General features: G+C 47.5%; 11 protein-coding genes across 11 annotated transcripts; 5 read left to right on the forward strand and 6 right to left on the reverse strand.

Moving 5' to 3' along the window:
* Positions 1–2,579: 2,579 nt before the first annotated feature.
* On the reverse strand, positions 2,580–4,797 carry N7516_008852 (uncharacterized protein; the record flags this gene model as incomplete). Its single annotated transcript, XM_057221571.1, has 15 exons — positions 2,580–2,743; positions 2,801–2,920; positions 2,974–3,048; positions 3,103–3,242; positions 3,300–3,387; positions 3,450–3,503; positions 3,559–3,613; positions 3,674–3,843; positions 3,898–3,935; positions 3,982–4,047; positions 4,098–4,175; positions 4,229–4,275; positions 4,341–4,368; positions 4,430–4,523; positions 4,590–4,797. The coding sequence occupies 15 exons, from the start codon at positions 4,795–4,797 to the stop codon at positions 2,580–2,582; spliced, it is 1,425 nt and encodes a 474-aa protein (XP_057071843.1).
* A 491-nt stretch (positions 4,798–5,288) lies between these two features.
* On the reverse strand, positions 5,289–6,182 carry N7516_008853 (uncharacterized protein; the record flags this gene model as incomplete). Its single annotated transcript, XM_057221572.1, has 1 exon — positions 5,289–6,182. The coding sequence occupies one exon, from the start codon at positions 6,180–6,182 to the stop codon at positions 5,289–5,291; it is 894 nt and encodes a 297-aa protein (XP_057071844.1).
* A 91-nt stretch (positions 6,183–6,273) lies between these two features.
* N7516_008854 (uncharacterized protein) lies at positions 6,274–7,212 on the reverse strand (the record flags this gene model as incomplete). Its single annotated transcript, XM_057221573.1, has 1 exon — positions 6,274–7,212. The coding sequence occupies one exon, from the start codon at positions 7,210–7,212 to the stop codon at positions 6,274–6,276; it is 939 nt and encodes a 312-aa protein (XP_057071845.1).
* A 1,212-nt stretch (positions 7,213–8,424) lies between these two features.
* Positions 8,425–9,062, forward strand: N7516_008855 (RidA family protein; the record flags this gene model as incomplete). Its single annotated transcript, XM_057221574.1, has 4 exons — positions 8,425–8,536; positions 8,598–8,611; positions 8,665–8,835; positions 8,898–9,062. 4 exons carry the CDS (start codon positions 8,425–8,427, stop codon positions 9,060–9,062), a joined length of 462 nt encoding a protein of 153 aa, XP_057071846.1.
* A 1,315-nt stretch (positions 9,063–10,377) lies between these two features.
* N7516_008856 (uncharacterized protein) lies at positions 10,378–10,829 on the forward strand (the record flags this gene model as incomplete). Its single annotated transcript, XM_057221575.1, has 2 exons — positions 10,378–10,518; positions 10,647–10,829. The coding sequence occupies 2 exons, from the start codon at positions 10,378–10,380 to the stop codon at positions 10,827–10,829; spliced, it is 324 nt and encodes a 107-aa protein (XP_057071847.1).
* Positions 10,830–11,139: 310 nt separating this feature from the next.
* On the reverse strand, positions 11,140–11,982 carry N7516_008857 (uncharacterized protein; the record flags this gene model as incomplete). Its single annotated transcript, XM_057221576.1, has 1 exon — positions 11,140–11,982. The coding sequence occupies one exon, from the start codon at positions 11,980–11,982 to the stop codon at positions 11,140–11,142; it is 843 nt and encodes a 280-aa protein (XP_057071848.1).
* Positions 11,983–14,129: 2,147 nt separating this feature from the next.
* On the reverse strand, positions 14,130–14,465 carry N7516_008858 (uncharacterized protein; the record flags this gene model as incomplete). Its single annotated transcript, XM_057221577.1, has 2 exons — positions 14,130–14,361; positions 14,395–14,465. Coding segments are annotated over 2 exons (303 nt in total), but the record flags the coding sequence as incomplete, so codon positions are not given.
* A 591-nt stretch (positions 14,466–15,056) lies between these two features.
* Positions 15,057–16,294, forward strand: N7516_008859 (uncharacterized protein; the record flags this gene model as incomplete). Its single annotated transcript, XM_057221578.1, has 2 exons — positions 15,057–15,321; positions 15,498–16,294. The coding sequence occupies 2 exons, from the start codon at positions 15,057–15,059 to the stop codon at positions 16,292–16,294; spliced, it is 1,062 nt and encodes a 353-aa protein (XP_057071850.1).
* Positions 16,295–17,714: 1,420 nt separating this feature from the next.
* Positions 17,715–20,555, forward strand: N7516_008860 (putative MFS transporter; the record flags this gene model as incomplete). The annotated part of the gene is made up of 9 exons (XM_057221579.1): positions 17,715–17,727; positions 17,857–18,031; positions 18,110–18,270; positions 18,353–18,475; positions 18,531–18,887; positions 18,946–18,999; positions 19,053–19,635; positions 20,268–20,345; positions 20,434–20,555. 9 exons carry the CDS (start codon positions 17,715–17,717, stop codon positions 20,438–20,440), a joined length of 1,551 nt encoding a protein of 516 aa, XP_057071851.1. The 3' UTR covers positions 20,441–20,555.
* Positions 20,556–21,227: 672 nt separating this feature from the next.
* Positions 21,228–22,840, forward strand: N7516_008861 (DNA-directed RNA polymerase I subunit RPA49; the record flags this gene model as incomplete). The annotated part of the gene is made up of 4 exons (XM_057221580.1): positions 21,228–21,366; positions 21,428–21,750; positions 21,808–22,051; positions 22,098–22,840. The coding sequence occupies 4 exons, from the start codon at positions 21,228–21,230 to the stop codon at positions 22,838–22,840; spliced, it is 1,449 nt and encodes a 482-aa protein (XP_057071852.1).
* Positions 22,841–23,675: 835 nt separating this feature from the next.
* hemA (5-aminolevulinic acid synthase HemA) lies at positions 23,676–25,666 on the reverse strand (the record flags this gene model as incomplete). The annotated part of the gene is made up of 2 exons (XM_057221581.1): positions 23,676–25,273; positions 25,327–25,666. 2 exons carry the CDS (start codon positions 25,664–25,666, stop codon positions 23,676–23,678), a joined length of 1,938 nt encoding a protein of 645 aa, XP_057071853.1.
* Positions 25,667–25,761: the final 95 nt, after the last annotated feature.

Genomic DNA, 25,761 nt, shown 5'->3' on the forward strand with positions numbered 1-25,761 from the left:
TTTCTCTCTCGCGTATAGGCCTAACTAATATAATCTATCCGGTATATAGGCCAATTTCCTATATATCACGGATTACTACCCTAAGAGTATACTAGGCTTTAACAACTTTACCACTACTTTTTAGAAATACGGTATATAGTATACCTACTTAGACCGTAACGATTATAATACCCTTCTTCCTAATAACTACGAGTAACTTAGTACCCCTATCGCTATATTTAGCCCTAAGATTATAGAAGGTCATATTAGCTATAGTAATAAGGGAATTTATCATATAATTATAAGGAGAGTGAAAAAGAAGCGCTTATACGAGGACTTAAAATAGCAATACTAGAAATAGAATAGTGCCTAGCGCCAATCTTCCTAAGCCCGCTTAAAGGTCGGAGTATAAGATATTTCCCTATACTTATAAGTCTTCTTTAAATAATTCCTTATTAAGTAGGCTATACTACCAATTGAAGTCGGAGAAGAACGTTTAGACTAAGATATCGATATTGGCCTTCTGTAATGGATAAGTCCATACAACCCACAAAGTGGAGAATATCTCGGTCGCATGGCATGCGCAGGTATAGTGGAAACTCTGGTATGATAACCTGTTCGGTTATCATAAGTGGTCTTTTTGGTTAACGCCTGCATTTTCCATTAAGAGTATTCCTTGTGGAGAATATTGGTCCAGAGCCCAATTTCCCTTACACCTTCGAAGGCAGCTAGCGGACTAATTCCCTATACTTACGATCTAAATCGCTTAGAAAATAGGGTTAGTTTATAGTAGAGGAGCTGACTGAGCTTGTATCTTAACCTCTATAGAGCTCTACTATGCGTAATAAGCTTATAGAGTTGTGATTGCCGTGGCTGGAGTATCTAAAGTCTCTGATCTTGTCCTGCGACTCGCTAGTCTACCTAGGGCCCGGTCCAGCAGGTAGGTACAAATGTATCATATTGCTACTAGAGCTCATTTCCGAGGGGCCTCTCACACTAGAACTACTTTCGGTGGGTTGGCAGCCCTTCGGTAAAGCATCATAATAGTAAAGATCCTGCGGTGGCTAATCAGACTAATAGTAATATTTTATCTAGAAGTATAAATACCTGCGTTCCCCGCTTGATGCAGTTGCAGCACGGATACTGGCGGTCACACTATTCAATCTTTAGTGGCTTTCTTTTTCTTGTTTATGTGCTTTCGTGGATGTCCCCCGTAGAAATTAGTACCAGAGAGTTGTGATCAAAACAACATGCCTGTGAGAAAGTATCAGTAAGGGAGGGGAAGGACACGTCAGCGGTTCAGGGGCGTGCAGGATATTCAGGTGGAAAATAGTGGTGTTCAGGGCCTTCAGGTGAATGGGCTGAATGGGCTGAAGAGTAGGGCGGCAAGAAGGGATTTCCTAACGAATCAAAAAAAAAAACGGGGGAACACTGACATACAACAGTGAGGATTCGCTGGTTACTAACTCACCGGCGTGTGGCTTGAGTACGGCTGAGCGGACGGGAAGCCCTATTTTCCACACCCTATGGTCGTATGTAATTGTTCGGACTATAAGGGGACATATGTAGTGTAGGATAACCGGGGTACAAACGGCCCGGACTGCAATAGAGGGAGGTCCTATGAGTTTCAAGGGAATAGCCGTTGGTTGTTGGGCGCCTGACACAGCTATCTATCGGAAATAGACTCAATATAATAACAAAAATAAACAAAAATAAAAACATACAACAGTGAGGATTCGCTGGTGGTCACCCACCCAACTACTAACTCACCGGCGTGTGGCTTAAGTACGGCTGAGCGGACGGGAAGCCCTGTTTTCCACACCCTGTGGTCGTATGTGTTATGATATGTGTAGAGGTGGATCACATAGTGAAAGAGTAATAGGGGCTGTAGGTGGTCGGTGATGATGAGAAGGGAGGCAGTATAGATGGGGTGAGATTCCGTGAGAATTAGGGTGAAAACCACCAAAGTTGGTGTTAAGATCTATGAGCTCATAGATGAGATGAAGATCACAATATGTTGTATTGTGTGTTGTATGGAGAAGTTATGGAGGAAAGAGAGAGAGAATTAGTCTACAGGTATTGGGGGACATGTGATGATCAGGTGACATGTGGGATAATTCAACAGTTGGGCCTTTCAGCTGAACATGAGCGGGGAGTTGTCTTTTTCCGAGATCAGGATCTTACTACTGAGAAACAGGTTGAATTGTTTCAGCATTATGGTAAGTCTACATGGGGGTCTGAATGAGGCACTCGGTATTAATTTGATCTTACAGGCATTTTGGACAAACATCCTGCTCAAAAGGCAACCTGAAACACAAGCGTTTTGCAAATTTCAAGCAGATTTAAGTACGCTGACAATTATTAGGATCAAAAATAGTATACCCTGGCGAAATTTGCCACTAAACCCACCAAGAAAGCCAGGACGATGAAGGTGTTTTCGTTGTTTGAAGATAAGTAAAGAAAGTAGCATTATTCACAGACTCGAGGCATCTCATTGATTCATAAATTAAATATTCTTCAAATGGTGAGGGGGCTTTTGCAGACTTCAAACCCCGGTCGTAGATATATTATATTTTGCAGAACAATTGGTCAACTGCAACTTATTTCGAAGCAACTCCCTCGGCAACAACAAACGTCTCCTTATCAGAGAGACTAACTTTGTTCTGCTCCTCGTCTTGGGCCCGAGGCAACTCGGAAACCTCCTTTGAATGCTCGATAGGAACGTGGGACCTGACAACGAGCCAAGTAGGCCAGATCGAAAGAACTGAAATGAAAAGTTAGCGTCGCTTGTTTCCAATCATTTCTTAAATATATCACTTACCGAGAATGATCGTATTGACAATAAGTGGCACTCTTCCTCCGTGCCATTTTTTCGAGTTGAGGCCGTAGGAGACAGCCTGCGAGAAGCTCTCTTGGCCGCGAAGAATACCGGACAACCGGGCTATATCGCATTAGTAAGGTGTAGGTAGGACACTGAGTTCAAATCCGACTTACAGAGTTCAGAGATATTGTCAGTCATGGTGGAGAGAAGGTAGTAAAGGAAGTTCTGCAGCGATTGCTGAGCAAATTCTGATGGGAGAAATGTCAGCGCACGTTCGGGATATTAACTCATTTATGACTTACCCCAAAGCAGGACAACGAAGAATCCTTCAACGAAGCCTTTGTCGGCCCAGTCAAGGGTTTGTGGGTTCTTTGTGTACTTTTCTTGGATAACCCAGCAGTACACCCAGGCAACTATGTGAACGACGATCACATAGAAGAAGCTGTAGCTTTGATTAGTCTTGGTTCCAAATCCGATAGTAAATATAGAGATTCTATACCTGTACTTAATTCTGTTTCTGATCGAGAGACCGCGGTAGTCCAGGAACCTACTAATGAGTGTCGAAGCAAGAAGAGTGGCGAAGTAGGCTTTGGTCTATGTTAGCACTGGTGCAGAAGTGTGCGTAAACAATGTGAGTGTGTAAACATACTGACGAATCCCATCAGAGCGCGAGCGCGCACGCCGAAGTAGTACGTTTTGAAATCTAGACCAGCTAATCAGCAATTGCGAACGTTGTAGAGGAAACAACCAATCCATACTCCCGGTGTACATATTGAAGTATGCGGCCCAGAAAACAGGCAATAGCAAGAGAATCTAGGGAGGTGAGTCACATGTGGTACATAAGCATGATTGAATCAATGATGTTAAACATACCTCCTTCCGCTGGCAGACCTTCCAGAGCTCTTTCATTTCATCACGCCACGAGTCCTGTAGGATAATCCTTACTTTACTTCCATCGGTGCGTTGCACCTTGTCGGGTGACGTGAGGAAGAAGGCTATGGGCACAGCAGTACATTGGAGCGCGATGAAGATGAGATATGTATCTGTAGTGTGTTAGCGATTGTTCAGGGTGTCTAATCTAGCTTTGATTGTCTTACCAGGTCCAACTTTCCCTCTGGCGTGGGCATCGGCAGCACTTTTCATTCGTTAGGCCCGTGACATGAATTCGGGTGTAGACATACTGGTTGAGCCCAAGGACAATAGCACCTCCCACCAATGGGCCACCTGTACGGAACCAAAGCCAGATACTGTTGAAGTCAGTCATTTTGTCACTTTACAATATTTTGGAACATCTCACTTCATGTATCGGCCTCGCTTTGCGGGCTCGGGATAACCCAGTGCCACGGCACCTTCAGAGGCCCAGAAGAGACCAGCACTATAAAGGTCGGTCAATGCTCTTATTTCATCTAATCAGTATAAGATACTCACGATAAACCACAGAATACTGATCCAACCAGCACAAACCATATATTTCCCTAGATAGGGGTTAGTCTTGTTCCTCGAGTTGTACAGGTAGTTCCAATGTTGATGAAGAACTCACAAAACGGTTATTTGTGTATAAGGCAGCACTGTATATTAAAGTCAGTCCCGAGATAACACAATTTCATATTCCATTCTAGATATACGTACGAATACACTGGGTATCCCACTGCGCCGAGCATCAGAGTCCATCTCAAGCCAATCCGGTTGGCGATAGGGCCACCAAACAGACACAAAATTCCCACTAGCAAACAAGTTAGAACGAATCCCAATTCAAGATTCCATTTGATTGCAGCAATTTAGCACATACTGAGACCAAAAACAAGGGCATTGGCAGCATTAATCAAAAAGGGTTCCTGAGCACCACCAGCACCCAAAGCATTCATGGCATTCCATAGGCCCGGGGCCGTGAATCCGACACCTCCAATAATACAGGCATTGAAGAGTGTTCCACGGTACCATACTCGCTTTTCAATTGGCGTATCGGACGTGGCCGAAATTGAACCTTGTTCAGCCATTGGCGTATGCTTTAAGCTTAAACGATAGTAAGCACCTTGTAATTCCCTAAATGCTAAATGGGAAACACGGCATATATAGATTTTTTTCTGCCCTGACGAAATCGACTACCGATCTGAAGGTTTTATTATTGTATTAGGCCTATTCTCATCCCTCTGCGTGATTGCGTGCTTTGGAGCTCCTGTGCTCTAGTGCCCCTTTTGGACTAGCGTAGGCTGCCAAGACAGACTTTGGAGAGTCCGACCAACCAACGGTCAGGGCGGCATATAAATGTGGAGAATATAGTGCGGAGACCCTGTTAAGTCAAAATATCGCTTCAATTGCCGCGATATCGGGTTGGGAAGGCGGGTAGAAGTTGGGGGCCCTCAGGTCTTGGCTTTGATAACGAAGAGGGAATTGAGCAAGATATTACCGACAAAAGGGGCCTAGACAAATGGAAAAATATTTTTATTAATTACATGAAAAGGTTGTTACGTTATGGACATTGGGAAGTTTAGTTTCCAGACACCTCCTTAACCGCCGCGATGATATCGCTCGGCCCAAGGCCCTGAGCATTGACTTGCTCGTACAGACCACCACAGCCCTCCTTAATAGCACCCATGGCCTTGAACTTGGGCGTGAATTTACGCTCAAGGAGGTGAGTACCCAGGCGAGAGCCGAGACCAGTCTTCTGCGCAATCGACTCAACAACCAGGACGAATGGTGAGGATCCATAGACCTTGATGGTCTCCTCGTCGACCACGTTAAGAGTAGGCTTGTTAATAAGACCGATATCGAGGCCTTCCGCACGCAGGTTCTCGACAGCATCAAGCGAGCGGTAGATCATGTCACCGTATGAGACGATGTACCCAGCAGAGCCCTTACGGATGACTTCTTCCTTGCCAGGAACGAACTTGTAGCCCTCACCGAAGAGCTTCTGGTCGGTACCCTCCTTCAGGATGTAAGGGACCTTAGCACGAGTGGAGAAGATGAAGCGCAGACCCTTATTCCAGAACACCTCGTTGACTACTGCCTTCATTTGCTCGCCATCGGCAGGGAAGTATAGCGCAGTGCTCGCGGCATCCATGAGACCATTGTCGGCGAAGAAGTGGTTCAGACCGAAATGGCAAGTGTTGTCGGCCATCTCGTCGACACCGCTGTGAGAGAAGTGTGACAAAACGGTGCAGTCATTCAGACGGGCCATGGTGATCTCAGAAATACACATCTCCAAGAAGGCGGAGAAGGTAGAGAAAACACCTTGGCGCTCTCCGTTGCTGCCAAATCCGAAACCAGCAGCAGCAGAGAAATTGCCGCGCTCCATGACACCAGATGCGACAAAGGACTCGGGGTGCTTAGCGCCGATAGCCTTCAGACCGGTGGAGCCAGCCAAATCGGAGTCGATAACCATGACGCGACGCTGAGCCTCCTCCTTGCTCAGTTTGTCAAGAATATCATTCACGGCATCGCCGAAAATAGTGCGGTTCCCACCCTTGTCCTTGCTAGAACCCTTGTATGTGTGGGGGGTTTGAGCCAGGCTTGATATCGTCGTAGAAAGCAAGTTGTTCTTTGCTGTATCCGCGCTTTGTGAGGTATTTGCGAGCGATTTCGACAGGAATGACATCATGCGCGTGTGTTTCTCCCTCAATGTCCTCAATACCAGGGGCCATCCTGCGGTCGACGACAACAGCGGCGGGGCCATCGTGGTTGATGACTTCGCACATAGCACCGTATAGGGAGTCGAGATTCTCACCCTGGGCACGGAGGACTTTCAGGCCATGTCCATCAAGGGTCCGAGCAACCTCATAACCCTTGAGGTATTCTGAAGGGTGTCCGGCAATTGTGACATCGTTGTTATCGACGAAGAGCTTAACGTTCAGATTTCTGCCTACGGCAAGGCGTGCAGCCTCAGCGTCATTTCCTTCTTGCTGGGATCCATCAGATCCCAACAGAATCACATTCTTATCCTTGTTGGCCATAGCAATTCCGTTGACCATACCCCACATGTGACCCAGGCGACCGGAGCTGAACTTGACACCGGGCGTGAAACCGAGCTCGGGGTGGCCGGGGAGATGGGAGTCGGCAGCGCGATAGTTCAGGAGGTGATCGGGCTCAATCTTGCCGTCCATTGCGGCCAGTAGGTATTGTGTGGCGACACGGTGACCAGCCTCGTCGTACAGGGCATCAACCCATTTGTTAGGGTTGGCGTTTATGAAAGCAAGCAGGATGCAGACTTCTGGGGCTGTATCGAAGGGACCTCCAGTGTGACCTGCAACGCCACGGGCGGCACCCGTTGCTGTGAAGGCAATGATGGCATCTCTAAAAATGTCGATGTTGTGTTGCAAATCGCTCTTCTGTTGGGCTGATAGCTGTGGGGTCTTCGGGTCAAGCTTAAGCTGCTTGAACTGCTTGAGATCGACGGGGAATTTATAACCGCTCATGATGTATTTTAAGCTTGAAGACAATGTCCAGTAGGAGATGTTTGAAGGAGCAAGATTAGTAGGAATGGGTTCTCACCGTTATAACTTTTGTGAAACACCCTGTTCCCAGAATATTGACGTCATAAGCACAGTGTATCTGGAGGTGACCTGTTTTCGGCACCGCACAACCTGCATTCTTCGCATTCCTCAACATTCCTTTAATAAAGTTCCACTTATTCCACTTATTCCACTTATTGTTAAAGGCCGTTCCAATGATCTGCAGATTCTCTCACAAAATGTGTTAAAACGTTCCGTTTAACCCATCCGAGCCCTACACGTGGCTGCCTTTTAGGGCTGGTGATCTCCCCTAAATTTTCCCTAACCTAGCTCATTGATCGACTAGTATATGTACTATGTATACTATGAATGGCATCAAGCGTGAAGAACTGGATCGACGAAGAAAATTTGTCTCCTTTTTGATCTCCTTCCCTCTCGTTTGTCGAGTGTTGGACAGCAAAAGATTTTTTTTCTTTTCAAATTTATACACTCCGATCTAAACTTCTGACATCGACTTCCTAAGTGTCGGCTTGATTGTTGTCACTTCAATCCTCTCATTCCTGTAAATCAACTTCTACAACGCCCTTTGGAGCCGCTTTCACCCCACTACACTAGGTAATATTGATGCATACATATTGAGGTGTGTGCTGCCAGTATGCAATTTGGCAGACCTCTCTTTGCCTCCTTTGTAGCTTTAGCCCTTCATCTCTTTCTCTCCATGAATCCATTTACATATATTCATTGTAGTAGCTAGATCATCCTCAGGACCTATCTTCGTTATCACTTCTGTTGGTCACCTCCTCTTTCTTCTTGCTACTCAATTACGTAGTGATTTACGTGCATGAAATATCAATTAAGAGAATCATAGCATACTAAAGGTAGATGTAACTGTGCTTCATCTACGTGGTTAAGCTCACTCTTCGCCAAGAGATTGACATCTCTTGGCGTCACTTTGACCTCTGTGATGCCCGTAGTTGTGCAAATTGTGCGGGGGCTAAATCAGCCCATCTGAAACAACCCCCGTGTCATTATACAAGGCCATGATAGGCCCAACCCCCTCACATCACCCCTACAAGGGCCGTTCCGAGCGATGTCTTTTTTTTTCTTCTTCTTATCAGCCAACTAAACTATCTACATTGACCACGCGACATATTCCATTTTGTTTTTTACCCTAAAATGGCCACACAGTCCACCATGACAGAACAAGTTGACAATCCCCCGGATTATGATAGCCTTCCACCCCGCAGGCCTGACATCGAACGCATACGGACCCCATCAGCCCCAGAACGTAAGCAGATCCCCCGCAGGTCTCCATGGGTTTTGCCCGTGACTAATGCGACTTTCCACAGCACCAAGCGGCTCTGTAAGACGAATTCTTCCAGGTCTTATTTCACTCATCCTAACCACTCATGATAGTCCCAGGCATTCAAGGTCAACGGAACGATCTATGTAGCAGCACAGATAGCGAATATGCCTCGTGCGGCGCATCTTAACGAATCCCTTGCAAGTGCGGAAAAGATGATCCGTAATATAGAGGCGATTCTGAAGGCGGCGGGGTCTGGTTTGGACAGGATTATTAAAACTACGGTAGGGTCTGATAATTCGTGGCTTTTGGATCGCTTGGGGCTAAATGTAAATGTCTTTCATAGGTGTATTTTACGGAGAACTTGTGGGTTCATTTAATAGAGGGCTTCGATGCCCTCTACAAACGGATCCTTCCGTTTGCACCGCCGCGGACGACTGTTTTTGTTCCGAGGATGGGACATAAAGGTAATAGACAAGAGATACAAATGGAGGTCATAGCAGTGGAGTGACTCTTTATCCCTCATTTGCATGTTACATTATTTCAGCACTCTCTTTCTCTGTTTATTTTACTTGTGGTAGGTACACTTATCACCTTGCATCTCTCTTCTCACTACGGAGTCCAGAGTAGCGTGTCAGGGATGTAAATACCAGTCAATATTATACCTGGCCTAGACCACGATGGATGGCTACCCCGTACATCACAGGTACTTACTAGGTTGCGTGCAGATCGGACTATTTCAGTAACGCTCTACTCCGTACAAGAACGGGGTAATCTCTACTTTTGGGTCTCTAGGTACTTTTGGGGACTCTCTATCAATTTTATAGGAATAATAGATGCAGATCTCTGTATAATTGCCTCACTACAAACGACGCCGCATATGCAGACATCCGTTGTTGACGTTTGCTGTCTCCACATGGCCGACGTCAAGTTGAGCCTGGTTTCGTGTCAACCCGTGTATCAAGAGCTTCTATTGGATGCATGCAGAGGCTTCGGTCTTACCCTCAGCCCTAGAGCCCCTGTCCGTTGCTTTTTTTCTGCAGATCGCTCGTGTTAAGGCAGCTGTGGCTTTTCATTTTAACAACATATTGTTGCAACACCGGCAATCATCGGAACGGCTATACATAGCTTGCTCAATCTTGAGTTCAAGAAGCAGGCTCTTCTTTTGGATAGTTCAAATCACTTTCTTGTAATGTATTGAGTCCTTAAATCATCCATTTTGTGTGAGGAGTTTGTGTTCTTGGGAGTTCTGAATATCTGACAAGGGATCAGTTGCCAATCATTCTAAGGGGTCTAAGGGGACGTTGCATCACAAGACCAGCCTGATTTTAATTTCAGACGGACCCCAGTGGACCCAGGATAGATCAGAATCCTTTAGTCAGAGATAACAGGGAACAGCGAGAGTGCCATGCACAGTATAGCCAATGAAACAGAAAGTGTGCTATTCAGAAAAAGCAAAAGGCCTGCCAAGTACCGAGTTAGGCTTACGAGTTGCCAATCCCCGGATATTCCCCCGTCTACTTCAGAGTCTGAGGCTCTTGGGTCTACCGGTATCATACAATGCCCAATTCTACCCAGAATCGCCAAGGCAGACATATACGTAATGCGTCGAAGGATTGCATTGCCAGGAGCCTTAGCTGAAGTATTGCATATTGAGCTTGCCAACAGACGGGAGCAAACATATGTTGGACCAACCACTTCAAGATATAAAAAGGTCCAGGTCACCATCAACCTCAGTCGTACAAGCCTACCTCAATTCCATACCTCACCGAAGAAGCCCAATACATCCCTTTGTCTTCAATTCAAACCATCAAATTCTTTCCAAAATGAGACTCTTCCTCCAAGGCACTGCAGTCCTCGCTCTTCTTGTTTCCAACGCATCAGCTGTAAAGAGCGGCGTTTTTGCCGCTAACGGCGTGGAGCTCGAACTTTACCAGTCTGGCGAGGATTTCATCTACGGAGAGCCAGTGAGTACCTCATCCCTTGAACCCTCCTATACACGATAACTGACTCCACATAGCAAAGCTTGGTCCAGGTACATTGCCGCTTCATCCCCATTGTGAAGAATGGTGGTTTTCTAACACATTCATTTTAGGCAAGAGATCTTGAGGGCCGAGCAACTAACGCGTGCACCAAGTGTGTGGGTCATCATGGAAGCTGTGTTGTAGGAGAGGGCAACTGCTATGCTCCTGATACGTGTGGATTCTGTGGAGGTTGTTCTGTCAACCAGGCCCGTTGCCAGAACCCCGCCAAGGAAGGCTGCCAGTGCTATAAATGATTTCTTGGAGATATCAAAGCAGGTAGTTGACAGATTCAGCATTTTTGCTTTCCCTGGGCTTAATGCTGTTTAGATTCTTCTATAGTAGCAAAGTGTCCTATAGTGGTAAATAACTCCTACAGTCCTTCTATGTCCTCGTCAATGTATTTACTTATGCCAGATTACTTCATATTTCAGATCTCGTCTACTATGTATTCTCCAGTAAAATACAAACAAGTGTAAAGAAGTTGATTCCGTGAGGAAGGAGGTATCTTATCCAATTTACGCCGAAGAACTCAACTCTCAAACCCAGATCAAACAATGAAAACCTTCACCCAAATATATACTCCCACCACCCCTTCTTCCACGTCCGCCCAAACCGATGATTGACACATGCGTCGGGATGATTAAATCCTCCCGCCTGACTATGTCTCTGTCCATTCCCCCAAACACTGATTGGCAATACGCATAGTCCGCCCATAGACTTATCCGCGACAGCTTCATCAGCCTGAACGCAGACAGGGTCACGGAGTCTATGAAACGGAGCCCACGTTACCCGTTCCTTCAAGTCCCCAAGTTCTGGAGAGAGAAGGTCCCCTATATCCTCATCTGCGTCGACAGATTGCTGAACGAGCGGATGTGTCGAAGGCAGCGAAGAGGAAAGTGTGTCAAGAATAGCATCCGTAAACACATCAGGTCCCGTAACTCCTAATATAGTCTTTTCATCATACGTCAGACTGGGGAGGAAGCTGCTATGTTGACTGTTGTATTGTCTGGTATGTGACAAGACCCGCACGATAGTTTCGCGGAGAAGCGGACTGAAACGTCGCGGTGCATACATGGTATACTGGATGAGTCCGTAACTCCTTGTCCAGTGCCAGTCGCGCATGAATTGTTGCGAAGCGTATGGCTCGTCGACTTCAATTCCAATAACGAGCGATACATCGGTATCAGTGCTTTCTGTGGATTCGTCGGCGGGTGTAAAGAAGGGCTCTAGCGCTGGACAGGTGTTGATCGTCCGAGCGGGGAAGACATCGATGTCAGCGTAGAAGCCTCCAAAGTACCAGAGAAGGAGGTATCTGAGGAGGTCTGCTCGGAGCACATTGCGAGGGTAGGATTTGTATATGGTCGCAATTTCGGGGATATCTGATAGTTCGTTGGTCACGAACTCCATGGCCTTTTTATCACTGACTAACTTTGGGGTTTTAGTGGAAATCAACCAAATTATGTATGATCCGATCAGAGTACTTACAGTGTATTTCCACTCTTTATGCTTTCCCTCAAATACTATTGAGTCGTCCCCTCTGTGCTTTTCATTTTTGGCTATCTGCCAGATTCTATCTTCAGATATATTGCTTTCCCCACTTGCCAATACGGCCTCTTCGATCTCGGCCAGGGAATTTGATAGCCGATTTTCATATTCAAGATCTGGATTGTTTCGAAAGGGTGAGCGGTAAAGAAATCGTGGCTTATCCTCTACTTGGTGCTCTGGGGGTGGTCGGTCTGCGCGGGTATTGTTCTGGGTGGAAGGAGGATCTGGAAGATGATAAAAGAGGAACCATATGAAGATAATAAATGTTATACAAGCTCCCCGACGAGTAAAGAAGACTCTAGGCGCCCGCACCCAAATTCTATTAAGGCTCATAGTGGTAGTAGTAAAAGGAAGCCGGATAGAACGGTGACTTGAAGGCTGATTCAAGGACTATTGGCAAAAATCACTGTCGACTCTCATTTTATGAAAGAATGACACATAGAAGGAAGCTCAAAGATTCATCAGGTTGTATGTTTGAAGTGACAGAAATGAAATATGACAAACGAGAGAAATAAGAGAGAGAGAGAGAGAGAGAGAGAAACAGTGGATTCAGAATAGCAAACAAAAGTCTGCATCAGACCAAGGATTGGGTATATGACCAAACCCCCTGGGTTTTCATGCAGCCTCTTTGACACAAACGAACAAAAGCCTCGAAGTTGGCCCCCAATTTTAAAAATACCACTTGCCGGTCCAGTTCTTTGTTTGACATCCACTTCGGGACGATCCTCCAACTACAGACAAGGGTATTCCCGGTTGGGATCCAATACCCCCCTCCGTAAGAAGCCTGTCAATGTAGATCCTGTCGATCTTTTGGAACTAGTAATTTTGATATTTTATTTCATCCGAATACTGTACTTTTCCTACTAAATAACTTACAGATTGGTGTAGATGGTATATTCAATACACTGAGCTTGCAAGGATTAGCCTGTTCTTGGCGGAGCCACATTTTCAGCCTTCTTACGGGGGGTGGTAGTTCATATTTCCCATAATATGACAGAGGACTTCCTCATTTTTGGGTCGGATCAAGATATTACGGAGGTGGAAGAAAATACCACTGCACGAAGTCAAAGTATGCTGAGATAGTACCGGATGAGATCATGACTAGTAAAGTCGATCCCTATGAGTTCTTGTAGTTGTGTTCTACAGTCTTCACCTATAACCAGCTAAGTCTAGAACTAGTTGATACTCAATATACCCCTTGTATAAGAAAATATTTACTATGATCCGAAGAAGAAGAAGAAGAAGAAGAAGAAGAAGTACCTTTATTGGTGAAGCTCAGGGAAGAACAGGATCTTTCTTGGTCGGAGAGGTGACGATACTGTTTGCACAAATTCGGGAGTAAAGGGTCTAAACTGGTGTACTGGAGCACGACGTTCAAAAAGCAGCGGCGAGATTTAGCAGATGCCATGTAGGTAAATAAACTGAGGGCTATGAATTGCCTTTGAACTACTCCGTGCTACTATCTATATTGTACGGTTGATTACGCTGTTACGGCAACAGCCAAGGAGCTGTTCAGACGTAGAGGAGCCAACCAAGTTCCCAGAAGCTACGAACCCAAGGCTGGCAGGATTTACTTAGGAACTGCCTAGCCAGGCAGAAACAAACATCAGGTCATCACATCCCAATGTCGAAAAGCTAACGTAAGGGTAGGACCTGGGCTTAGACTAGACACTAGAGACAGTGACCAGATGGCTTTTTGATTACTTATCCCTGGTTTCTATCTACCTAGGTAGCATCAAATGACCACATCTTGTCCGCCTTTGCTACTGTCATGAATTCGCCACGGGACTCGGCTTCTTTGGCAGTCTATATCTATCTATTGTACGCTGTGCGATGAGCAACCCTCGCAGCGTCTCATGCTTCATTCGAGACCCACCTGTCAGAATTTGTATCAAGGTTGTCTCTTAGCGATAGCTTAAGTGCTTCAACAGCCTCAAAATCGTTATAGTCTTAAACATACTGTTTCAATCCCGCTTCTATAGGAGTATATGGGCATGAGCCCTCTAGCCCTAGTTCCGTCCGCCCAGCAAGCTAAAAAGCTTAATTAACTCTTGGCGGACAGCGACAGCGGAGTCTCTCCAAGTTGTGTGACAGTAGCAGAAGAGTCGAAAAAGAGTCGGATCAAGTAATCTTGCAGGACTAAACTTAGGAACAAGGGCTGTCATGACCACATCATATGTTTGATAACACTCGGATGCATCTTTTAAATCTCGTTGCTTTTGCCCAGGAAGTTCCGTTTCACTTTATTCGTTCTGAATTATAATCCTCGGGGACCCTTGGAGCGCAGCGAAATCATGTGTCTCGTTGGCATAAATAAACGCGGGCTCAATGCTGGTTGATTGCACCCTTCAACTATACAGGTTCTAATATTAGTAAATAAAAGCTCAGGGTGGCGGCTCGTTTACCGATTTGAAATCACTTAGCGGGCCAAATCTTTATCCCTGGCCCCCGATTTTCATTCGTGGCCCCTAAATAGGAAATACCCCGCCCTCACTATACATATACGAGGCGCCAAGAGGTTTCCCTTATGCACGGCCTGTGGTGAGCCTGACTTGGACGATCTCAATCAGGGGAACATGGGAGCCTCCTGGTTATGTCTTGTCGGAGAACGTATTTTCATATGTTGTGCCATAGTATCCTAATAATATGTAGTGCCTCCTTATTGGGAGTGAAGACAACATACCTACTCTGGAGGCATTTAGTGTCCAATGTCCCATCTTAGGATGCTGCTGCCAAGTCTGAAGTGCATCGGATCCATCACCCCGTATCTAGCTCCAATCATAAACTGGAACCCTCGCCAATCGCAAACGAGGCAGACTCGGGGCTGTAGTGGAGAATAAGATGAGTTTTAACCCTGCATTTAAGACTGTAGAGTTTCGCAGTGCGAACATTTGACTTCTTTTCTTTTTCTTTTCTTCTTTTTTGCTTTATTCAGCATGTTTCTCTGCGCGGTAGGGCTGCTTGCCCTTTCGTTGCTTCAACTAGTACACGGCATCAGCTTCTTGAGATTAACACCGACACCGACACCCACACCAACACTCACCTTGCCCGATGGACCGCACTTAGATGGCCCCCAGATAACGCCGGGCGTGGATCTCCGACAATGGGCGATCATGCGACGGGACGATGACTTGATTACCTCGTCGTATCCGAGGGTCAATAGTTTGTGTGGATGGCATGATGCTAGTTTTGCAGACGATTGTGAGTTCTATTAGATGCCACATCCCTGAAACGCTCCATTTTCCGATTAAATGATAACAGTGTTTAATTAGATGACCGGTGCGGGAAGGGTTTAACCTGCGCACATCATGCATCCAACTCTAACTGGCCAGGCATGATTGGTTGTTGCGAAAGCTCGAATTGCGCCTTTCTGACAGCCTGCTACGGCGCCAATGAGCTTTCTATATCGCCAGAGCTAGGTACAACCACGGACCGCTTTACCCTACTTTGCACACTGCTTCATTCTGCAGCCTGTGTCACTTATAGTTACGGGGATTTCGACGCCGCGCACTATGGATGTGGAACAACCAGTGCCAATAGGGAAATGTTCACCTTTGCGATTGATAATCCCACTGGCACTATCTCCATTCGATACGATCATACAATTTCGACGGTCGACGACGACATCGTGAGCAGCTATGCTTCTCGGTTTCAATCAACCCCAACCTCCCAGGTGGGAGACGCCACCACGACTAGCAGTAGCGAGCCATCTGACAGTAGCGAGTCATCTGAGGCAACGCCGACATCCGAACCAAGCTCCCCACCCTCGGAGAAGTCCACAACCACCTCAGCCGGCGCAATTGCTGGTGGTGTTGTCGGCGGCGTGGCCGGGGGCGCAGCAATCGCACTTGCGGGCGTCTTTCTCTGCTTGAGAAGGAAGAAGAGGAGAAATCCACCCGAGGCGGATGGTGGTTCTGGATACGGTGGTGGACCCCAAAGCATGTCGGAGAGCCAGCCGAGTAATTTGACCATGGGAATGCAGCCGCCCGCCGAAATGGAATCTCGCGAATCGCCGTATCAGTTCTCCCAATCGCAGGACACCGCGTCTGCAAACACGGCACACGAGATGCAAGGCGATACCCATCGTGTGGTAGAAGCCGACTCCAACTACGCTTCCCACTCTAAGGATAATGCAGCCGAGTTGCCGGCTGAGTCCAGGTATATCAGACCGTGAGGGGATGCCAAAGCTTTCTTATGACTTTTTGAATTTTCCGTCTACTATGTAAAATATCTTAGTATATATCCTACTTATATATCAATAATAAGAAATAAAGTATATAATCTAATAGATTCCATTTCAGTATTAATTTGAACTATTAAAACTGATCGACCCCGCTATCTCTCGGGTCTTAGTCTCTCAATCGCAGGGCATGCATTTTATTGCCTCTCTCCAGTGTCTTAACTAACTCATGATTCTGTCGAGTTAAATAATCACATGAACTTTCCATTGGGGACGCATAGAATGGCCCAAAAGAATAATAAACTAATTAATCTGTTCATATTTAATCTAAACATAGTGAAAGAAGTAAAGTGTCCATTAAATATTGTTGGCCTGGATTCATTTGCCCAGCAGTTTGAGATCACGTATATGCACTATACAGCAAGGAGATTGTAGGAACGGAGGTACGGAGTACTCTGTTGTAAGCCGGCGATGTGAAGCCCGAGAGACCGAGCCAATCAGCGGTACGCTCAACACTATATGGCAAAAAGCCGCGATAGAAGCTGGGGCCTGGAAGGAGGGAGCTTGGGATTGGTAACGGACATATAAGTAATGCGTGGCATCTTCTCTAGTCCTCAATTTCCTGCATCTTAGACCATCGGGCTTCTACAATTCACGAAAGTCCAATGCCTAAGAGCGACAAGGATAGTCATATCTTTCCCCGTTTACTACCTCCATCATAGATAGATTAACCCAATCCACCTAACTATCCATAATTAATAATAAAATAAAATAAAATAAGCGAACTTGACAAAATCAGCTGACACCACAGTACACCCCGCACTCGCGGGCCAAGTGGATATTCAGTCGGGCCGAAGACCCCTATTCCTGAACACGTGATTGGCAAGCTATTTTGCGGGGAAACAAGCTTGGAAGAATACAATATAGAATACAATATAGAATTCTAAGCGTGCAGTAGTTACTCCATAGGTACGAGTAGCAAGGGGGAAAAAATAGGATTCAAAAGAGTTAAGCTACGTGCCTGTCGATCCTAAATAAGCAATTGAAATTAAAGAAAAAAAAGCAAAAAAAATAATAATCAAAAATCCGGAATGCATATCGGCGCGCTATAGGCCGAGATCGGGCTTCAATCGAGGGATGAATCACCTTTTATAATTCGAATCCTCCAAGTCGCCAAGATTATCCATTTTTACTCTTTCAGCCTCGATTTTCCTCGGAACTTGCGGAAGTTACCCCACGTTTTGAGGCCCGCCGGCATCGAGCGTAGCACCTCGGTAACATCCCTATATCGGAGAACCTGTGCAGGCTGTGCTGGACTCAAAAAAGTCAAACTCCCCCTTTCTTTCCTTTCTTCCCTATTATTATTGTCCTTCCAAGCAATTGCGCAGTATCCCAGTGCAATTCACATCCTATCATGGGTGTCTCAGGTATGTCTGATCCTATACATGTACCCAGGGTTTCTTTCTTTCGTCCTTTTTGGGGTTTAGTAACTCAACGCGCGCCAGCGCATCGTCGCCTTGGAATTCATGCTGACCGTTTGGTTCTTTCTTACGCAGAATTGCCCGCCTATAACGGACAACCCTCCGACAAGGGCGAAAGTCAGGTCTGTTCCGACACGGACTTCGACCTGCCTCCTCTCACGACTACCACCGCGCGCAAGTTGCAAGCCAAAGTCGATTGGCACATCCTACCCTGTCTATGCATTTTGTATTTACTTGCCTTTTTGGATCGGTAAGCGTACCACAGGGTCGTGTGACCAGACATTGCTTGTCCACGGATATGATATCTGACATCATTATCGACCTGCAGAGTTAATATTAGCAATGCCGCTATTCTCGGACTTAAAGAGGATTTGAACATCACCGATGGAACAAAATACAACACCGCGCTCACGATTTTCTTCGTTCCATACATTATCTTCGAGATTCCGTCAAATATTCTACTTAAGAAGTTGAAGCCTCATGTCTGGCGTAAGTTTTTTGCTCCTTTTGCGCCCCGTTAATCGCACGGGGCCCAATTTTGGTAAAGGGCAGCTTGTTAATTCGAATTTAGTGTCGGGATGCATGTTCATGTTTGGCTTAGTCCTGCTCTTCCAGGGTCTGGTACAGAACTGGGGTGGACTAATGGCCACTCGATTCTTTTTGGGTGTCTTTGAGACAGGCATGTTCCCTGGATGTAAGTGCAAATACCGACAAGAGCTCTTAAGGCAGGTGTTAATTGCGATCGACAGGTTTCTATTTGCTGGGCATGTGGTACACGCGCTCTGAGGCTCAAAAGCGTTTCAGTTTCTTCTTTAGCTCCACATCCCTGGCCGGCGCCTTCGGTGGTCTGCTTGCCAGTGGAATCGCAAAGATGGATGGCATGCGCGGCTACAGTGGCTGGCGGTGGGTGTTCATTATCGAGGGCATTTTGACCAGTGTGGTCGCGATCATCCTATTCTTCTTCATTGCCGATTTCCCCGAGGATGTTAAGTGGCTGAATGAGGAAGAGCGCACATACATGCGTGCAAAGTTGGCCAAGGATGTTGGCAAGGCTGCTCACAACGTTCACTTGGGCAAGCGCGAGGTTCTGGGTGTGTTCAAGGACTGTAAGTATAGCTGGAATACTCCCTTTGCATTCGATTGCAGTGCGCTGACTGTTCCCAGACAAGGTCTTTATCGGAGGGTTTATGTACTTTGGCTTGATTGTCCCAGCTTATGGTAAGTAAATCACGTCTTTGTTACCCTCTGAGTTATCGCTCACTCTCGTGCAGGATATGCATACTTCGCGCCGTCGATTATCCAGACCTACGGCTACAGTGCGATCAAGACCCAGCTATACTCCATTCCTCCGTGGGCTGCAGCATTCGGCTTCTCAATGGTAATCGCCTTCTGCTCTGACCGACTGCGACACCGATTCGTTTTCACATTGATTCCAATGGCGATTGCCCTTATCGGGTTTATCATGCTCCTGACAATCCATAACAATAATAGCGCGCAATATGGCGCTCTTTTCATGGTTACCAGTGGCTGTTACAGCGCCATGCCCGTCATTGTATGCTGGTTCTCCATGAATTTGGGTGGGCATCATCGACGCAGCGTGGGAACGGCATGGCAGATTGGCTTCGGCAATATTGGCGGAATCATCGCTACGTATTCTTTTGTAGTAAAGAATGGCGTCACGGATTTCCGAACCGGGTATATCATTTGTCTCTCGTTCATTTGTCTCGCAGGTCTGGCATGCTCAGTCTACATGACAGCCCTATGGTTTGAAAACAAGAAACGTGACCGCGCTCCTGTTGATCCTGCTATGATCTCCGAGGATGAAGAGGAATATCTGGGCGATTTGGCACCCACGTATAGGTACACTTACTGAGAAAATGTCCGGGTTGAATACATACTTTTGGATGACGGACATTTTCTCATTTTACTTTTGTGGATCTCCTCTTGCAGATTTTGCGAAGCTCTATGAGTGATGAAGCCTTGGGTATATTTTTCATATTTCTCTAATTAACATACGGCTGGCTATACCCAAGCGGAAACATTCCATTGGCATCGAAAGTCCCGCGGTCTCTATTTCGGAGCTATATTATACAAGATATGTTATTCAATAATAGATATGGCATTGTTCTCCTCGTGGATGTTAAATTGTACTAACGTCATTACCCTACAATCTCCACTCGTACTTCGTATGTTACATAAATTATTTTTCAAATAGTTTGCAAGCCAAACACGTCTACGGAGTGAAACCCTATCAAATTTCCTAATCTGGCATAGTCATGTGTCGTCACAGATGGAAGCTTTGATGTGTCACGTGTGGGGCCTAAGCGAGGGTGGCTGAGTCAGCCGCACTGTACGTAAATGCATTTCAGGTCGCCCCCTCACTTCGTCTTTCTTTCTACTATCTCTGTTTTTCATCCTCGAAATCGTGAGTAGCTTTCCCAAAGCTTAAGATAACCTCGGGAGCAATGCACTAACCCAATCAACAGTTTGAAGATGAGAGATAAGTGGAGAAAGAAGCGCACTCGCCGTCTCAAGCGCAAGCGCAGAAAGATGCGCGCCAGATCGTAAGTCATTTCCATTGTGCGCCGATGGTCTTGCGAAAGGCCGTTGAGCTTCAAATCGTCGAAACCGAAATACTAATTCTCAAACCAGCAAATAAACTACTCGCCCCCTCCATCTCAGCTCTCCTTGCCGGAGCTCATGTTTGAACGCTGAACACGACAATTGACGACCCGACGTTTCGACTTTCGTTTCTTCGGACACGCCCCTCATTCTCACGAGTTACCTGCACGGACAAGATTTCCGACCTATCTTCAGAAGAAATCACAGATCGCATTGACGGAATCCGCTGTTACAACAACAGTCTACCCACATTCCAACACCTCGGATTCATTCACGTCTACGATCTGATATCATGCATGGTTATTACTCGGAGGGGCTCCTGTGTTTAGGTGGATGTTGGAGGATCGTTGCAACCCATCGGTCTTTGAGCACGGCATCGGGATGACTGGTCAATTTTCATTATCTTTACGGCCTTCCTTCGGGCTGGTCAAAAGTTGTGGAGAGGTTTTTTTTCCGGGAGTTTATCAAAAATCCATGGAATAACTCGGAGGTCTTCGTTTAGCTACTGCAGATGAATCGATGACTTGATGAGTGCAAATATTTATCTTATTCATTGTAAACGTAAACCTGTAATTGGATCATCACCGCCACCCTAGTAGCTTCAGCTGCCTTCAAATATTCGTAGCTATCTGCATATCCCATCGACACCAGGTTGACGCTCCATGTACATCAATATTCTTTTGTGCGGAATGCCTTAAACTCACCGCTTTCTTGGTCTCCGCTCGTAAAATTTTCTGCCAGACAAGTCCAGACATTTTATTTCACCGCGCTAAAGCCGATTCTCGAGAGCTACGATCTTTTGTTTCTCGTTTTTTAACGCCATAATGCCGTCCAATAAAACAGAACATAAGCGCAAGCGCTCATCGGACAATGGTCGTCCAAGCAAAAAGGCTGCGCTGCACCAGTTGCCCGCGCTGGCCGCCAGCGTTGTTGAAGATAAGAGCGAGCTGGCACCGATAATTGGTGAGTTGAAGGCTTTTTCTCCAGACCGTGAACGTTGTCTAATTGCATTTTTGCGTTATAGCCGACACACCCGGACTCCAAAGCTCGAAATCCCTCCGCTGGGACCCATATATCAGAAGCCGCGCCAATGTCTCCAAGTCTGCGGCGTCAACTCGGAACCCAGGCATCGTCTCTTCAGAGATACTGCTGCAGTCCTCGGACCACGCCAAGCTGGACTTTGTCGGCCGTGAAGGCACAGGAGACGACACCGACTCGCATGTGAAGCACTATGTCGCAGTCATAGACCCAGAGCACAAGACATGGAAGGTCGTGGAGGTACGACGAGCGACACTGCGAGGAGCAGTGAGAAGCCGTAGGTCCGAGGAAGACTCAGACGAAGAGATGGTATATCCCCCAATCGACAATTACATACATCAACATCCAACTAACAAACACCACCAGAACACCATGCGTGCCCAACGCACAGCGCTAACCAACACCTTCGGAACCAAACAATCCCGCAAGGCCGTGCAATCCATGGCCGAGAACGCCCAGCTCTCCAATGCCCCCACCGGCGCCGTCCCGCAAGCCGGCGCAGCCCCTCATCTCCTCGCTACCGGCAAACACAGCCTCCGGCCACGCCAAGGCTCTCGCCATGCAAGCCGAAGTGCAAGCCGCCAAACCCCTCCCAACGCCGAACCTCGCGGTCTCTCATCCCTCCGACGTCTACACAATCGAGACTCTCGTCCCAGGAAGCCACTCAACCCTCAGCCAACTAAACGGCGTAGACGAGTGGAAGACGCAAGTGGAAGCCGGACTCGGCGTGACGACCGTCTCCCGCTACGTCTCGAACCGTGTGGGCGCAGTCGTCAACTCCGACAACACAACCCATCTCCAAGTCCTCCGCTTCATCCAGCTACTCATCGAGTTCGGACGCTCTCTCAAAAACGCAGGCGCGAATGCCAAGGGCGGTGGTCCGGGCAGCAAGCGTCTCCCGCCCCGCGAAGACCTCCGTCGCATCCTATCAAACACCACCGGCTCCTCCGTCACGAAGCCCAAGCCCGGCGCCGCTGCAGAGCCTGCTTCCACGGATCTCCTCCCGGAGTCTGTTATCGATGCTGTTCGTCGTCGTTTCGCGCCTAGCGGTGGCTACGTCTCCAAGAACGACTTCACGCTCTTGCACACTACTATCTGTGCGCTCTCGCTGCATATCCCGCCCCAGCCGGCGCGCGATGGTGGCTCCAGCTCGCTTGGTGGTAATGCGCCCAATGAGCTTGCTACGGATCCTTCTGATCTGCGTGATGATCTGCGTCTTGACCCCAATACTATTCACCAATACTTCCGTGAGCTTGGTTGTCGTATTGATAAGCCTCGTGAGACCGAGTTCGCGAAGTGGAATATCAAGGGTGGCCGTGCCGAGGCGCATGCCCGTCGTGTTGCTCGCTTGCGTGTTCCCGTTGAGTTCCCTAAGGTTAGCCGCGGTGGTCGCAAGTAGGGGGGGCTGGTTTGTGGTTTGGTGGTTTGGTGGTCTTGGGTTGTCAAGCTTCCTTGGAATATATGGCGCTTTGTGTGTTTCCAAAATTGTTACTTTTACCTGTCTCTATATCAATAAGACATTGTTACATAGCCAAAGGAATTTACTTGGTCGTTTTTTTCTTTGAATTTTGATTTTATGTAGACTTGGACCTGTCTGTCTGATGGTCAGGGTTTATACAGATCGCTAGGAAAGCATATCACTATTAGCTTTCATCGTAAACCAGACAGTTAAATCGCCCTTTTTCTCATTTAGTTTTGATCTACCAGTACTTTCTTATCAATTTCAACGGGTACACCATTTGAAATAGCTCTTTGCAATTAGAGTGGATGCTGTTCGAACCCAGTGGTTGTATATATATCAATGCCCTAAATATAAATAGGGAAAGGAATAAGCATTTCTACACTACAAAAAGCCGAAGCCACATGAAATACAATGTCACTTCACCTCTGTTCATTTCAACCTCGTCTACTTGAGCCCAATAAATGACACACAATCGATGTGATACAAGCAGTATATCCGACATTAGTCTTGGTCTTTGAAACCAAATCAATGGCATACATCGACAAACACACAATTCACGGCTAATACAAGCCGGAAGATGACTACATCATTTAAACAAAAGCAGAGAGGGAGGGAGTTATGAGAAAAATATGTGGGAAGGTATGATTGAAGACAGATGCATATGTCAATGTATGTCCGCACAATATAATATTATAGTAAATGAATGGACGGGAATAATGCGACAGGAATTACCCCAAAAACCGAGAAGCGTAAAAGACAGAACTCGTCTGCTCTAGGCGACCACACCAACAGGGGTGGAGTTCATTCCCGAGTAAGCCTTCTCGGTCAGAGGGGTAGCAGTCTTCAGGGATGACACGATGACCTGGGCAGCTGCGTCGTTGAATTCACGAGCAACAGCACCCTCGATAGTCTCGCCAGCCTGCAGGCCAAGCTGAGCGTCCTCCCAAATGGGCAGGTTGGCGGCCTCGGCGCCGTCAACGCCAACGCCGACGAAACCGCCCTGGCTCTTCCAATCGCTGGTGCGCTTGAGGCCGAGGTCGTTCCAAACGGTCTGAACGGCCTGCACAAGGTGCTCGCGCAGGGGCTTCACGTGGCCTGGGGTGGGGGTGATGCGCAGACGCTCTTCGCCGCGGGGAACGGTAGGGTAGTTGATGGCCTGCACGTAAATACCGTGCTCCTCGAGAAGTTTATCGGAAGCCTGCTTAGCCAGCTCGGCAGAGCCGACTAGGAGGGGCACGATGTGTGAGGGGTTGGGGATGACGGGGATATCCAAATCATTGAAGGCAGACTTAACTGCACGGGTGTGGAGTTGCTGGAGGACTCGGTCCCGGGGTTGCTGGGACTGGTATTGGATGGCGGCATCCGCACCAGCCATGGTTGCTGGGGGGAGGGAAGTGGTGAAGATAAAACCGGGGGCAAGGGAGCGGATGGTATCCACCATGGCTGCCGAGCCTGCAATATATCCACCAACGCAGCCGTAGGCCTTGCCCAAGGTACCGGTGATAATGTCAATTCGGTCCTGAACTGTGCCCTTGATGCTTTTAGGGGAAGTTGTATCCTGCGATGCGTAGGCATCGTAATCGAGATGCTCAGCAACTCCAGCTCCGTGGGGGCCGTACATTCCTACGGCATGGACTTCATCCAAGAAAGTGATGGCACCGTATTTGTCGGAGAGATCACAAATCTTTTCAATGGGCGCAATTGATCCGCACATACTGTAGACGGATTCAAATGCAATAATCTTGGGGGTACCAAGTGGCAATGAGGCCAATTTGGCTTCAAGGTCTTCCATATCGTTGTGTTTGAAGACCATCTTCTTCGCGCCAGAGTGGCGAATACCCTGAATCATCGAAGCATGGTTGAGGCTGTCCGAGAGAATGACACAATCGGGCATCTTACTGCCGAGTGTTGCCAGGGTCGCATCATTAGCCACGTAGCAGGAGCTGAAGACCAATGCGGCCTCCTTGCCATGTAACTTGGCCAGTGTATCCTCCAGGGCGACGGCATGCTGGTTATGACCGGAGATATTGCGGGTACCACCTGCACCGGCTCCATAGGTGTCCAAAGTCTTGTGCATGGAGTCCAAGACTTGCGGGTTACGACCCATGCCGAGGTAGTCATTTGAGCACCAGACAGTCACACGCTCCTCGGCAGAGGAAGTGTGGGCCCGAGGGAACTCCTTGGCGAGACGATTGATGTTGTTGAAGTAGCGGTAGGACTTGTCCTTGTGCTTCTTCTCCAATTCCACGTTGTAGAAGTCATTATAGTTGAACCTCTTGTTGGTTGGGGCTTCCGGGCGGGGACCGCGAACTGCGGCGTCGGCGGCAGCGGTAGGGGACGAGCGAAGCGGATTGGTCAAGTTAGGGTTTCCTGTAGTCAGATTAGAAAAAGCTCCAAGGCCAAGCTTTAGAAACTCAATTTACCTCGCTCGTTCTTCTCGTATCCTCCGGAGGCGATACTGGCGGGGTGACCACCAGTGGTGTGCAACGCCCGCTTGCCAGTCGGAACCCGCATAGACTGGATTCCAGAGACCCCGGCGGCGCGCGAGGTGAAGCGCTTGGTGCCACTTAGACGGGCACTCTGTACAGCCAGAGCCTTGCTCATGACAGGGCAGCGACGACCCAGGACCTGCAGGTTGGACATGGTTCCGCCTCCCGGGCTCGTGCTAGGACGAGTAGCGGTTGAGAGAGTGCGGAGGGTGGTGGGGGATGTGCGCTTGAGGAAAGGGCACATTGTGCGAGACTGCTGCAAAAGAGCCTCCATGATTGAATTGAGCCAAGTGTATGAGAGGGGGGAAAAAAAGAAGAAACCAAAACCAAATATCCCCTTCGATTCAGGAGATTATACAAAGTAACAGA

This window comes from Penicillium verrucosum (assembly GCF_028828655.1).
Source record: "Penicillium verrucosum strain IBT 35672 chromosome Unknown utg000003l_segment0_segment0, whole genome shotgun sequence".
Taxonomy (NCBI): domain Eukaryota; kingdom Fungi; phylum Ascomycota; class Eurotiomycetes; order Eurotiales; family Aspergillaceae; genus Penicillium; species Penicillium verrucosum.